The 12,647-nt window shown below is 42.4% G+C and overlaps 1 protein-coding gene across 1 annotated transcript in view; it reads left to right on the top strand.

Moving 5' to 3' along the window:
- TAF3 (TATA-box binding protein associated factor 3) overlaps positions 1-11,592 on the top strand; it is a 138,085-nt gene extending 126,493 nt beyond the window's left edge. Inside the window, exons 6-7 of the mRNA XM_073652439.1 lie at positions 2,343-2,449; positions 10,640-11,592. Of these exons, the coding sequence (XP_073508540.1) occupies positions 2,343-2,449; positions 10,640-10,751 (219 nt within the window). The 3' untranslated portion in view covers positions 10,752-11,592. The remainder of the gene's footprint in view (positions 1-2,342; positions 2,450-10,639) is intronic.
- The last annotated feature ends 1,055 nt before the right edge of the window (positions 11,593-12,647 follow it).

The raw sequence follows: 12,647 nt of genomic DNA, 5'->3' as shown, positions 1-12,647 counted from the left end.
TGCAGATTTAAAAACCCCTCACCGCTTCCATGCAGAATAATTTCTAAACATGTTACAATTTATTCAGAGCTCATGCACATGGATGGTAGTGTAATCCAAGGCACATGTTCTGCAAGCAAATCTACACAAAATCTGCAGCACTACCTTTTAAAGAGTTATTCCCATATTTTACTATGCTTAAATTTGCAAGGTTCTTGTGAATACAAGCAACTTATTTATTTATTAAAAATGTGTCCTTCTATCTAGAAATATTCTTTACTGCTCATTGCCTCTGCAGCCATCCACATCTGCGGTCTACCAGAGGTGGCCAAACATGCTGAGTACTGACCTATAGTGAGCTTTTAAGCATTTCTTGAGACTAGCTGAGATCTCTAGAGATCACTTTTGGCTCCTGATCCCAGCCTGCTTCTGCTCCATTGCACATCCGACACTGCAGACGCAAAGCTGCCTCATACAGTATCAGTGGAACGCCGGACTGTCAATCAGTCAGGATCAGTCAGCTATTGAGAAATTACGAGGCTGGGGAGCTGTGTGCTCCTGCAGACAGAAGAGAGAGCTTGATTTCATATTTCATGCTACAATAAAAAACTGAAGTTTGTGGATCTTTTTATATGCAAATGTAATGTCTAGTATAAATTCATGAATGAACACATTTTGGAAGATGGTCTCACTTGTCTTTGGGATGTTTACATGCCATCTATGAAGATTCAGGGGGCTGTCAAGTCTGAGGATTTACAGCTGTATGCTGGACAGTCTCGCGACAGTAGAACTCAATGAAATTGGGCTTGTCCAAGGGGAGGGCAGACAAGTGATCGCTGCGAATTTGCTAAATATCACCTGACACTTTGTAGGTTATATTGACACGAATTGAAGGAAAGCCTTTTATACAGGGATCTGGCATCTCCACTGAAACGTCTGTCTAAGCAAATACTTACTGTATTCTAAAGCACTTTTCCTTATTTTCTTGTGCTATTGCTTTATTATTCCTCCTGCAATGAATAAACTGACAACTGGGTGCTACCATTCTGTTAATGGAATGTATTCCTACTGTCGAACACTGTCCAATCTGTGTTGACAGTGTAAGTTTACAAGGACTTGCTTCCAAAAGGTACAGAAAAAACTGACTGGACGTCCAATACAAGAAATAGGTATGCACAGGTGCTTACTAGGAGAAGCTACCTCCAAAGTAGCACTCTGCAATGTCAAGTGTGTAAATATGAAATATGAATAGCATTACTGCTGTAGAAAATAGAAATAAATGATAAATTTTAACGCATGTAAATATGAAGTATCATCGAGAAATGCCTTACCGCGGCTGTAATAGCAGTAATGCTATTCATATTTCATACTTCATATTTACATACTTAGCGTTACAGAGTGCTACTTTGTTTGTTAATTGTATATGCAGGTAGCTTCTCCTAGTAAGCACCTGTTCACACCTATTTCTTGTATTGGAAGTGCCATCAGTTTTTTCTGTTTCTACTTTTAAGCTTTGACTGAGCACTCCGCCTCTATACCGCAGGTGGTTTTAATTGCAGTAGGATCTTACTTTCCCACACATAAGCAGACGGATGTCTCTTAGAGAGGTATTCACATTGGTAGGGTCCTGACATCGAGAAACGCCTTATCGCGGCTACCAAATACCCATGAATTGGCCAATTTATGCGCTAAGATTTCTCATTTATTTCTATATTCTACAGCAGTAATGCTATTCATATTTCATACTTCATATTTACATACTTATCGTTACAGAGTGCTACTTTGTTTGTTAATTGCCTCCGAAAGGCAACACCCAGTTGCCAATTAATTCATACATTTCCCAGAGAAACATGACAAATTTCTAAGGAATGTTGTTTTAAGTAAATCCGAAAAAATGCTTGTAAAGAGTGGTGACAATAAAGGCCCCCATACACATTAGATGGTTGTCATCCATTTGATCGTTTGGCCAACAGCCATCTCTGCTTACTGTCCCATACACGGGAGCATTCGTTTGGCCAAGCTTTCTTGTGTTATCCAGAGAGAGTTGCCAACTGACACGCTGGCTGGCAACTTATCTCTGGGAGAACAATTCGGCAGTCCAACATCAGACATGCGAGTTTGCGTCTCCCCCGACCATCAGTTGGTCCTGCGCCCCCATACACATTAGAATTTTTGTCAAACCCATCATTATCAACTGTTAACTCTTCATAGGGGTCCCAGCTGTTGCCCCTTTCTCCCTCCCCCCCAACTAATGACAAAGTTAGTACCGGCCACCTATCATTTATTTTGCCACGTATTGTCTTTTGGCTCATTGAGGAATGGTAATATGACTGATACCTATACACCTGTTAATCTTTTTGCAGATCCGTGATGAGTGGGGGAATCAGATATGGATCTGTCCAGGTTGTAATAAGCTCGATGATGGCAGTCCAATGATTGGATGTGATGGATGCGATGACTGGTATCATTGGTAAGCTAATTATATTTTATGCTTTTTGCCATGATAACTTATATTTTGGGAAAAGTTATCCAAACATTAGAGGGGTACTGGATATAATAGGAGGATAGATTTATCCACTAGAAGCTTTTTCATAGAGTTGGTAGATGTCTTCCACGATTTGTGAATAATAGATCCTTTTACTAGTGAATTACCATTTTCACTGCCTGGGATTTTTTTCAATTTTTGTGCCTTTGGTAGCCAAGACCAGATTTAGCACTTTTTACGTGAACAAATAAAATCAAAATTACAAAATAACAATTTAATATTAAACCCCCTTACCTTTTTGTTTTCTGAAACTATGCACCCAGCAAATTGTCAAAATTCCACTTAGCACTTTGACGTAAATACCATCAAAGTGCCTTCATGTATAAAGTGACATCTTTTTTATTTATCTATATTATAAAAGGCATACAAATCCATATTAGTGGCTAAAAGTGACATCATTTTGAAAACTCCATGCATCAAGGCATTTATCAAGGGGTATAGTGACCATTTTTACCCCCAAAAGGGTCTTCAAGAAATTAATGTGCAGCAGATGGCAAAAAGTGAAAATTGCTGTTTTTCTTTTCCTAATGAAGGTCTATTTTTTTTTTTATCATTGGCTGTGTGGCTTAATAACTTTAATCTGTGAGTCACTGAAATTAGAGATTCTAAATTTGTATTGTGCAGAGTGAAGTATGAATAAAACAATATAAACGCTTTGGCAACACAAAAATGCCTTTTATCCATTTACATTTTTTTAAGTGTAGAAAAAAAGGCGTACTTGTTTTGTTTTTATTAAAAAGAAAAAAATGTTTTATTACTTTGCCGGTGTGATACACACCTAGCGTTACACATGGACAGGAGGGGGATCACATACAATCTCTGTCCTGTCCCTCTTGCAGCCTGTTCGCTCCCCCGTAGCCTCCTCTTTCCTACTGCACACTGGCTGAAAGAGAGGAAAGGGCATTTTAAAAGGTTGTATCTCAGGATTGATCGCAGCTACAAAAGTGATCCAGAGCTTATTATGAGATACATCCTGGCCACTAATGGTCATATCTAAGCAAAAGTAGTGATCCAGGGCTTCAAAATGAGACCAGATTCTTCTCTGTAGTTATGACCCTGCTCAAGACTCATTTTGAAGCTGAGAATCAAAATGAGCTATGGATCGCTTCTATAGCTAAGAGATGACCATCAGTAGCCAGGACATATCTCATAATGAGCCCAGGACCTTGTCTGTAACTGAGAGATGGCCATCAGTAGCCAGGACATATCTCATAATGAGCCCAGGACCTTGTCTGTAACTGAGAGATGGCCATCCGTAGCCAGGACATATCTCATAATGAGCCCAGGACCTTGTATGTAACTCAGAGATGGCCATCAGTAGCCAGGACATATCTCATAATGAGCCATGGATCGTGTCTACAGCTGAAAGTTGGCCATCAGTAGCCAGGACATATCTCATAATGAGCCATGGATCGTGTCTACAGCTGAAAGTTGGCCATCAGTAGCCAGGACATATTTCATAATGAGCCCTGGATCGTGTCTGTAGCTGAGAGATGGCCATCAGTAGCCAGAGCATATAAATAATGAGCCCTGGATCACTTCTGTGGTGAAAAGAGGACCATTAGTAGCCAGGACATATTACATATTGATCCCTGGATCACTTCTGTAGCTGCCATTAGTAGCCAGGACGTATCTCATAACAAGCCCCGGATCGCATCGCTAGCTGAGATGGCCATTTGTAACCAGGACCTATCTCGTACATCTTTGGCTACTGAAGTGCAAACCTGCAAGGACTTATGAGATACGTCCTTGGCAGGTAAAGATTTAATAGGCAGTATTTTTCCTTTTTTACCTAGCTGGGTAATTCGTCCTCTCCTTTTGATAACTAACTTGCTGTGAAATGCAAGCTTTAATGAAGTTTACTTATTTTCCCTTAACCAGTACACTGTGAATTGAGAATTGCTCCCCATATGTGCAAATCTCCCAAGTAAAGAGCTTGTTCAGAGTCGAGATACCTGAAAATCTCTTGGTCAGACTTCGCATTTATAAACACAATGCTTATTCTACACCTTAAAACATACTGATAATGGTCAGGAAGCTAAGAGGCTTTGTTTATCTGCACTGTGCAAACTGAAATAATACTGATTGACAGGAAACTTAAACTTGCAGAGATTGACCAGAGATCAGCCGCATCCTATTTTAATTCTGCATTTGCTATAGCGCAATGTGCTGCTGTTCAGAGCTGATGAAGAGCATTGCTCTTAATGCAGTATATTAGGAAGAAGTTAGGAATCCTGCTTAAAGAGGTCCTGTCACTTCACACAAATATCTATTTCTTTTTTTTTTTTCAACTGAATCTGGCGATTTTTCAAATTTTTTTTCTTTCCTGAGACATGGCCCTCGTTTTCCTTTTTGTGCCCTGTATGTGAATCTAGTCTTATTAGTCAAGTCAATTTTTTTTGGTTGCCATCTTCTTGAGAATCACACCCGCTTAGCTATCATGACTAGATTTACATACTTAGCAATAAAAGAAAGAGGGCAACTATACCTCTGGAAGGAAGAGGTGCTGGAGCCCAAAAAATAAATATGCCAAATTTAGGAGAATGACGGCATTTAGACCAGGTAAAAAAATCTATATATATATTTAATGCAAGTGACAGGTCCTCTATAAAAGGTATCTGTCGCCATGTTTATGCTCCTCACCCAAAAGTAGTAACAGGTCTGTAGTTTTCAGTTTTTGTATTTTTTTGTTTTTACTGTAACATGAGCAGAACACTACCTGTTAGTATGTGCGCCCTCTGGAGTCCTCGATATGCCCACCATCACTGACTGTGTAGAATAAAAAGAGAGGACCTTGGCTTGTCCATACAAGTCACTAAATTCTCTGCTCATGACGCAACAGAAAAACATGATTTTATGAAAACTAAAGAAAATTGCATTGTACCTATATAGCAGCAATTCATGTTTATGTATTTTTGATTAGTTTCTTCTTTGCAAGGATAAGTGAAGAAAAGCTGGAAAAACAAAGGGTCCTACCAGGTGTATAAGGGGGGATCAGGGTGCTGGGAATTGCTCGCCTGATGGAGTTGTGTGAGACATAAGTCAAACAGCTTGAAAATTTCGGCTCCTGCAGACCCGCAAGATAATCCGAGGAGAAGAAACAATGGAGAGACGGGTTTCACTGCCCTGCCGAGGCTATCGGTGAATGAAACCAGGAAATACTGGTAGATGAAACCAGGAGACCAAGGATATTTCTGTGCGGTTTGTCGTCAACAAACCTCTTCATCAGGACAAACCTGATGAAGAGGTTTGTTGACTTTGAGGCTCGTTGATAATAAGCCGCACAAAAATATCCTTGGTCTCCTGGTTTCATCCACCGGTGTTTCCTGGTTTCATCCACCGGTGTTTCCTGGTTTCATCCCCTGGTGGTATTTACTGGTTTCATCCCCTGGTGGTATTTCCTGGTTTCATCCCCTGGTGGTATTTCCTGGTTTCATCCCCTGGTGGTATTTCCTGGTTTCATCCCCTGGTGGTATTTCCTGGTTTCATCCCCTGGTGGTATTTCCTGGTTTCATCCCCTGGTGGTATTTCCTGGTTTCATCCCCTGGTGGTATTTCCTGGTTTCATCCCCTGGTGGTATTTCCTGGTTTCATCCCCTGGTGGTATTTCCTGGTTTCATCCCCTGGTGGTATTTCCTGGTTTCATCCCCTGGTGGTATTTCCTGGTTTCATCCCCTGGTGGTATTTCCTGGTTTCATCCCCTGGTGGTATTTCCTGGTTTCATCCCCTGGTGGTATTTCCTGGTTTCATCCCCTGGTGGTATTTCCTGGTTTCATCCCCTGGTGGTATTTCCTGGTTTCATCCCCTGGTGGTATTTCCTGGTTTCATCCCCTGGTGGTATTTCCTGGTTTCATCCCCTGGTGGTATTTCCTGGTTTCATCCCCTGGTGGTATTTCCTGGTTTCATCCCCTGGTGGTATTTCCTGGTTTCATCCCCTGGTGGTATTTCCTGGTTTCATCCCCTGGTGGTATTTCCTGGTTTCATCCCCTGGTGGTATTTCCTGGTTTCATCCCCTGGTGGTATTTCCTGGTTTCATCCCCTGGTGGTATTTCCTGGTTTCATCCCCTGGTGGTATTTCCTGGTTTCATCCCCTGGTGGTATTTCCTGGTTTCATCCCCTGGTGGTATTTCCTGGTTTCATCCCCTGGTGGTATTTCCTGGTTTCATCCCCTGGTGGTAATTCCTGGTTTCATCCCCTGGTGGTAATTCCTGGTTTCATCCCCTGGTGGTAATTCCTGGTTTCATCCCCTGGTGGTAATTCCTGGTTTCATCCCCTGGTGGTAATTCCTGGTTTCATCCCCTGGTGGTAATTCCTGGTTTCATCCCCTGGTGGTAATTCCTGGTTTCATCCCCTGGTGGTAATTCCTGGTTTCATCCCCTGGTGGTAATTCCTGGTTACATCCCCTGGTGGTAATTCCTGGTTTCATCCCCTGGTGGTAATTCCTGGTTTCATCCCCTGGTGGTAATTCCTGATTTCATCCCCTGGTGGTAATTCCTGGTTTCATCCCCTGGTGGCAATTCCTGGTTTCATCCCCTGGTGGTAATTCCTGGTTTCATCCCCTGGTGGTAATTCCTGGTTTCATCCCCTGGTGGTAATTCCTGGTTTCATGCCCTTGGTGTTTCCTGGTTTCATGCCCTGGTAATTCCTGGTTTCATGCCCTGGTAATTCCTGGTTTCATGCCCTGGTAATTCCTGGTTTCATGCCCTGGTAATTCCTGGTTTCATGCCCTGGTAATTCCTGGTTTCATGCCCTGGTAATTCCTGGTTTCATGCCCTGGTAATTCCTGGTTTCATGCCCTGGTAATTCCTGGTTTCATGCCCTGGTAATTCCTGGTTTCATGCCCTGGTAATTCCTGGTTTCATCCCCTGGTAATTCCTGGTTTCATCCCCTGGTAATTCCTGGTTTCATCCCCTGGTGGTATTTCCTGGTTTCATCCCCTGGTAATTCCTGGTTTCATCCCCTGGTGGTATTTCCTGGTTTCATCCCCTGGTATTTCCTGGTTTCATCCCCTGGTAATTCCTGGTTTCATCCCCTGGTGGTATTTCCTGGTTTCATCCCCTGGTAATTCCTGGTTTCATCCCCTGGTAATTCCTGGTTTCATCCCCTGGTGGTATTTCCTGGTTTCATCCCCTGGTGGTATTTCCTGGTTTCATCCCCTGGTGGTATTTCCTGGTTTCATCCCCTGGTGGTATTTCCTGGTTTCATCCCCTGGTGGTATTTCCTGGTTTCATCCCCTGGTGGTAATTCCTGGTTTCATGCCCTGGTAATTCCTGGTTTCATGCCCTGGTAATTCCTGGTTTCATCCCCTGGTAATTCCTGGTTTCATCCCCTGGTAATTCCTGGTTTCATCCCCTGGTAATTCCTGGTTTCATCCCCTGGTGGTATTTCCTGGTTTCATCCCCTGGTGGTATTTCCTGGTTTCATCCCCTGGTGGTATTTCCTGGTTTCATCCCCTGGTATTTCCTGGTTTCATCCCCTGGTAATTCCTGGTTTCATCCCCTGGTGGTATTTCCTGGTTTCATCCCCTGGTAATTCCTGGTTTCATCCCCTGGTAATTCCTGGTTTCATCCCCTGGTGGTATTTCCTGGTTTCATCCCCTGGTGGTATTTCCTGGTTTCATCCCCTGGTGGTATTTCCTGGTTTCATCCCCTGGTGGTATTTCCTGGTTTCATCCCCTGGTGGTATTTCCTGGTTTCATCCCCTGGTGGTATTTCCTGGTTTCATCCCCTGGTGGTATTTCCTGGTTTCATCCCCTGGTGGTATTTCCTGGTTTCATCCCCTGGTGGTATTTCCTGGTTTCATCCCCTGGTGGTATTTCCTGGTTTCATCCCCTGGTGGTAATTCCTGGTTTCATCCCCTGGTGGTAATTCCTGGTTTCATCCCCTGGTGGTAATTCCTGGTTTCATCCCCTGGTGGTAATTCCTGGTTTCATCCCCTGGTGGTAATTCCTGGTTTCATCCCCTGGTGGTATTTCCTGGTTTCATCCCCTGGTGGTATTTCCTGGTTTCATCCCCTGGTGGTATTTCCTGGTTTCATCCCCTGGTGGTATTTCCTGGTTTCATCCCCTGGTAATTCCTGGTTTCATCCCCTGGTAATTCCTGGTTTCATCCCCTGGTGGTATTTCCTGGTTTCATCCCCTGGTGGTATTTCCTGGTTTCATCCCCTGGTATTTCCTGGTTTCATCCCCTGGTAATTCCTGGTTTCATCCCCTGGTGGTATTTCCTGGTTTCATCCCCTGGTAATTCCTGGTTTCATCCCCTGGTGGTATTTCCTGGTTTCATCCCCTGGTGGTATTTCCTGGTTTCATCCCCTGGTGGTATTTCCTGGTTTCATCCCCTGGTGGTATTTCCTGGTTTCATCCCCTGGTGGTATTTCCTGGTTTCATCCCCTGGTGGTATTTCCTGGTTTCATCCCCTGGTGGTATTTCCTGGTTTCATCCCCTGGTGGTATTTCCTGGTTTCATCCCCTGGTGGTAATTCCTGGTTTCATCCCCTGGTGGTATTTCCTGGTTTCATCCCCTGGTGGTAATTCCTGGTTTCATCCCCTGGTGGTAATTCCTGGTTTCATCCCCTGGTGGTAATTCCTGGTTTCATCCCCTGGTGGTATTTCCTGGTTTCATCCCCTGGTGGTATTTCCTGGTTTCATCCCCTGGTGGTATTTCCTGGTTTCATCCCCTGGTGGTATTTCCTGGTTTCATCCCCTGGTGGTATTTCCTGGTTTCATCCCCTGGTAATTCCTGGTTTCATCCCCTGGTAATTCCTGGTTTCATCCACCGGTATCTTTGGCAGGGTAGTGAACCCCATCTCTCCACTGTTTCTTTACCTTTTAAGGATGTTATATGTCTGTTTGGGAATGGCTTGTCCAGAGTTTAGTATTTTACTTGTAAACGAATACTGACTAAATTGTTGTTTAACCAAATATAATCACTCCATCTCCCTGTTAGCTGATATTATAACAGGGCTTATTGGCATCATTGCCTAAAATTGCAGATTTGTGTTGCTGCAGTCTAAGCCAGAATAAACTTTGACTATCCAATCCAACAAGAAAAAGGTTTATGGCACTAACCAGCAATGTGCTTTCTTCTTGACCCTGTTGAAAGAACATATTACTTTAAAGGGAATCTGTTATCAGGTTTTGCTATGTAATATGAGAGCAGCTTGATGTAGAGGCGGAGAGCCTGATTCCAGTTATGTATAGCTTAATTTTTCTCTACTGTAGATGTAGCAGTGGTGGGAATGCTGAGCTGTGTATAATCCCGCCCACACCACTGACGCTTTGCTTTGTGCACTGTATATTGACAGAAAGCTGCCAATCAGTGGTGGGGGCGGGGCTACACAGATTAGCTGGCCTGCCTTGCCCACAACACCTTGTCCTGTAGTGATAATCTCCTGCTGATAAAACACTGATTGTATTGAAACTGCGAATCACAGCCTAGTAAGTGACACCCCTGGAATCAGGCGCTCTGCCTCTACATTATACTGCTCTCAGATTGAATGGCAAAACCTGCTGACAGATTCCCTTTGATCTCAAATACATTTGGGCCCCTCATGGCTTCACTTATCATAATGATCTCACCCCCCGTCCATGATTTTACTGTCCACCTATGATCAATTCGTATATAACCAGGTGGCAGTCATTGAACAGCCTCTGTTGGCTCCTCTGTGTGGCCCTAAGGGTGCTTTCACATTGTGTTCTGTGTCTCCGTCGGGGCATACATCCTAAATTCCCCAAAAAACGGGGTCTGGACGTATGCTGTGACTTGGGCCATAGACTGCAATTGTGCACTTTTTTTTGAGTGTATGCCCACAGGAGGCGGACATTCAGACACAGCAGACCCCGTTTTTTGGGGAATTTAGGACATATGCCCTGGCTGGGACACAGAACACAATGTGAAAGCATCTTAATACTTCAGCCTGTTGTGGAGCTTCTGCCATCTGAATAATGCATTGGTAAGTTTGGCTGGTTAATGTTCATTTATCCCTAAAATGTCTGCCTTTCCTTACCTTCATGAGACCTTACTGCTTCGGGAGCTCATTTGTTCTCGGCCTATGCGCCCTGTATTGTGTGTAGTCTCACTCTTCTATCTTGTTCTTAGTTCAAGCTCTTTCTTTTTCAGGCCTTGTGTTGGATTAACGGCAGAGCCAGAAGTAGATCAGTGGTTTTGTACAAAGTGTGACAGCAAGAAGAAAGATAAAAAGCACAAAAAAAGGAAGCACAAAGCTCACTGAGACTTCCAGGGACCATTTTTTGGGCTTAAATTGTCTGTGCATCTACTGGAGGAGCTTACTGCTTGGTCCTTTTGCACGGTGACGCAAGTAGTAGATCTTGGAGTAAAATCTAGAACATCCACGTGAAGCTCCACCACGGAAAGAAGATGAGCTGCAACCTTTCTTCAATTTCCATGCCAGCGCTATTTTTTCTGTATGATAGATGTACTTCATCTCCACAAGTTGAACTTGTAGCCTATTTGATAAATAATCTGTAAAATGTAGTGAATGATTTTTAAAAATAAACGAAAAACAAGACTCTAATGGGACTGCACCCATTTCGCTTTCAACCTATTAGCTGTACAGGATGATAATTGTATAAAAATCTGTTCTATTCCCATACCAATACATGTGTCAAGTCATATTTTGTTATAAAAATATATAAATCTGCTTTTTCAACTTCATGGGTTTTTTTTCCTTTTGTTCTAGTATAAATAAATGATCCCTGCTTTGTGAAAGATATATATTTTTAAAGAAAAATGTTTCTATGCTATCCACTTCTTTCTCGTCCATTTTTTGTATTTGTAATATATTTTAGATATTTTTTTTTAAATAAACCATATGTCTATACATCAGTGTGCACATGCTTGACATTTATTGGATTCATAGTCCCTTAGCCTTTTGCACTGACTTGGGTGCAGATTCCCAATTAGGACAGGAGACGAGTATATTTCTGTGTAAATCCCAGCTATGTGCTTTTGTGTCGGCTTATTTTACACTGCAGCTTATAGCAGCATTGCTGATGTGTTATCTTTCATCTGTAAGTATGTTTTGTATATATTAAAGGTGTGTCTGAAATCTACAGTCTGTTGTCATTTCTATGTTTTATTGGCGTTTGTTGCAGAAATTGTTGGAAAATGTCTTGCTGGCAGCACCCTGTTCACATTAAAGTAGCACTTGGTGATTTCTTTTTAATTTACTCTATTACTAGTCCTCCAAAATATATTATTTAGCTAGATTAGTTGTTCCTGTTTCTCTGAAAATGAATTGTATACTTCTACTCAGTTGAGTAATGTGAATTCATTGTGACCTCATGAGAATTACATAGTCTTATGTTCTCTGAAGAGGGGTCACCATCGCCAGAGCTTGCTTTTGCATGGACTTTACTACTGAAGTTCTTGAAGAATGTGGGACAGAAACTGTTATCAGAGTTAATGATGATGACTATACAGCTCCTCTCACACATTAATAATGTTGGAAATCACTGTGTCATCTATCCATAGATGTATATTTATAATTCATTAGCTTATTTAGGAGAATTTAAAGGGAAGGATAATCATAGTGTCCTCTCAGCAGGCAAAGCTTGTACTGGTTCTGGCTGTATTGAAAATAATCTGACGCTCGCTGATAGATGATTTTGAAACAAAAAATATCAGAACTGGAGAAAATGCAGTTAGTATGTGCAGAAGTAGAGCTCTTCATCTGTGCATGCTAGCTGCACTTTCTCCAGCGCGGTCTCTCTGCGTTTACCACCGTGGCCCCGGACTTCAGTATGTCTTTGCTAAAGGTCTAAATGACGTCTCTTGTTAGTACACTGAATTTGGACATTATTATTAAAGATATTTTTTTGTTTCAACTATTGGCGAGTACTGATTTTTTTTCTATAGGGTATAAACTAATTGGGACCCTATCCAAGCACCCCCCTAACTGAGTGCCGCACTCTCCTATTGCAGTGGCTGGCTGGTGACTCGAAGCTGTGCGGGGTGTAGGGATGAGGGAAAAAAACTGAGTGTTTCTTTAATGTTTATAGTGTTTATGCCTAGAATTCCCTTTGCCTTAAAGCTGAACTGCATATTTAGTTACTTTGAGATAATGACTTGGGATATATTCACATGCTGCAGGTTTGTTATATAAATT

The sequence above is a fragment of the Phyllobates terribilis genome, unplaced genomic scaffold (assembly GCF_046119375.1).
Source record: "Phyllobates terribilis strain yellow unplaced genomic scaffold, ASM4611937v1 Scaffold_11__3_contigs__length_659146591, whole genome shotgun sequence".
Classification (NCBI taxonomy): domain Eukaryota; kingdom Metazoa; phylum Chordata; class Amphibia; order Anura; family Dendrobatidae; genus Phyllobates; species Phyllobates terribilis.
This window is presented reverse-complemented; position numbering and strand designations above follow the sequence as displayed.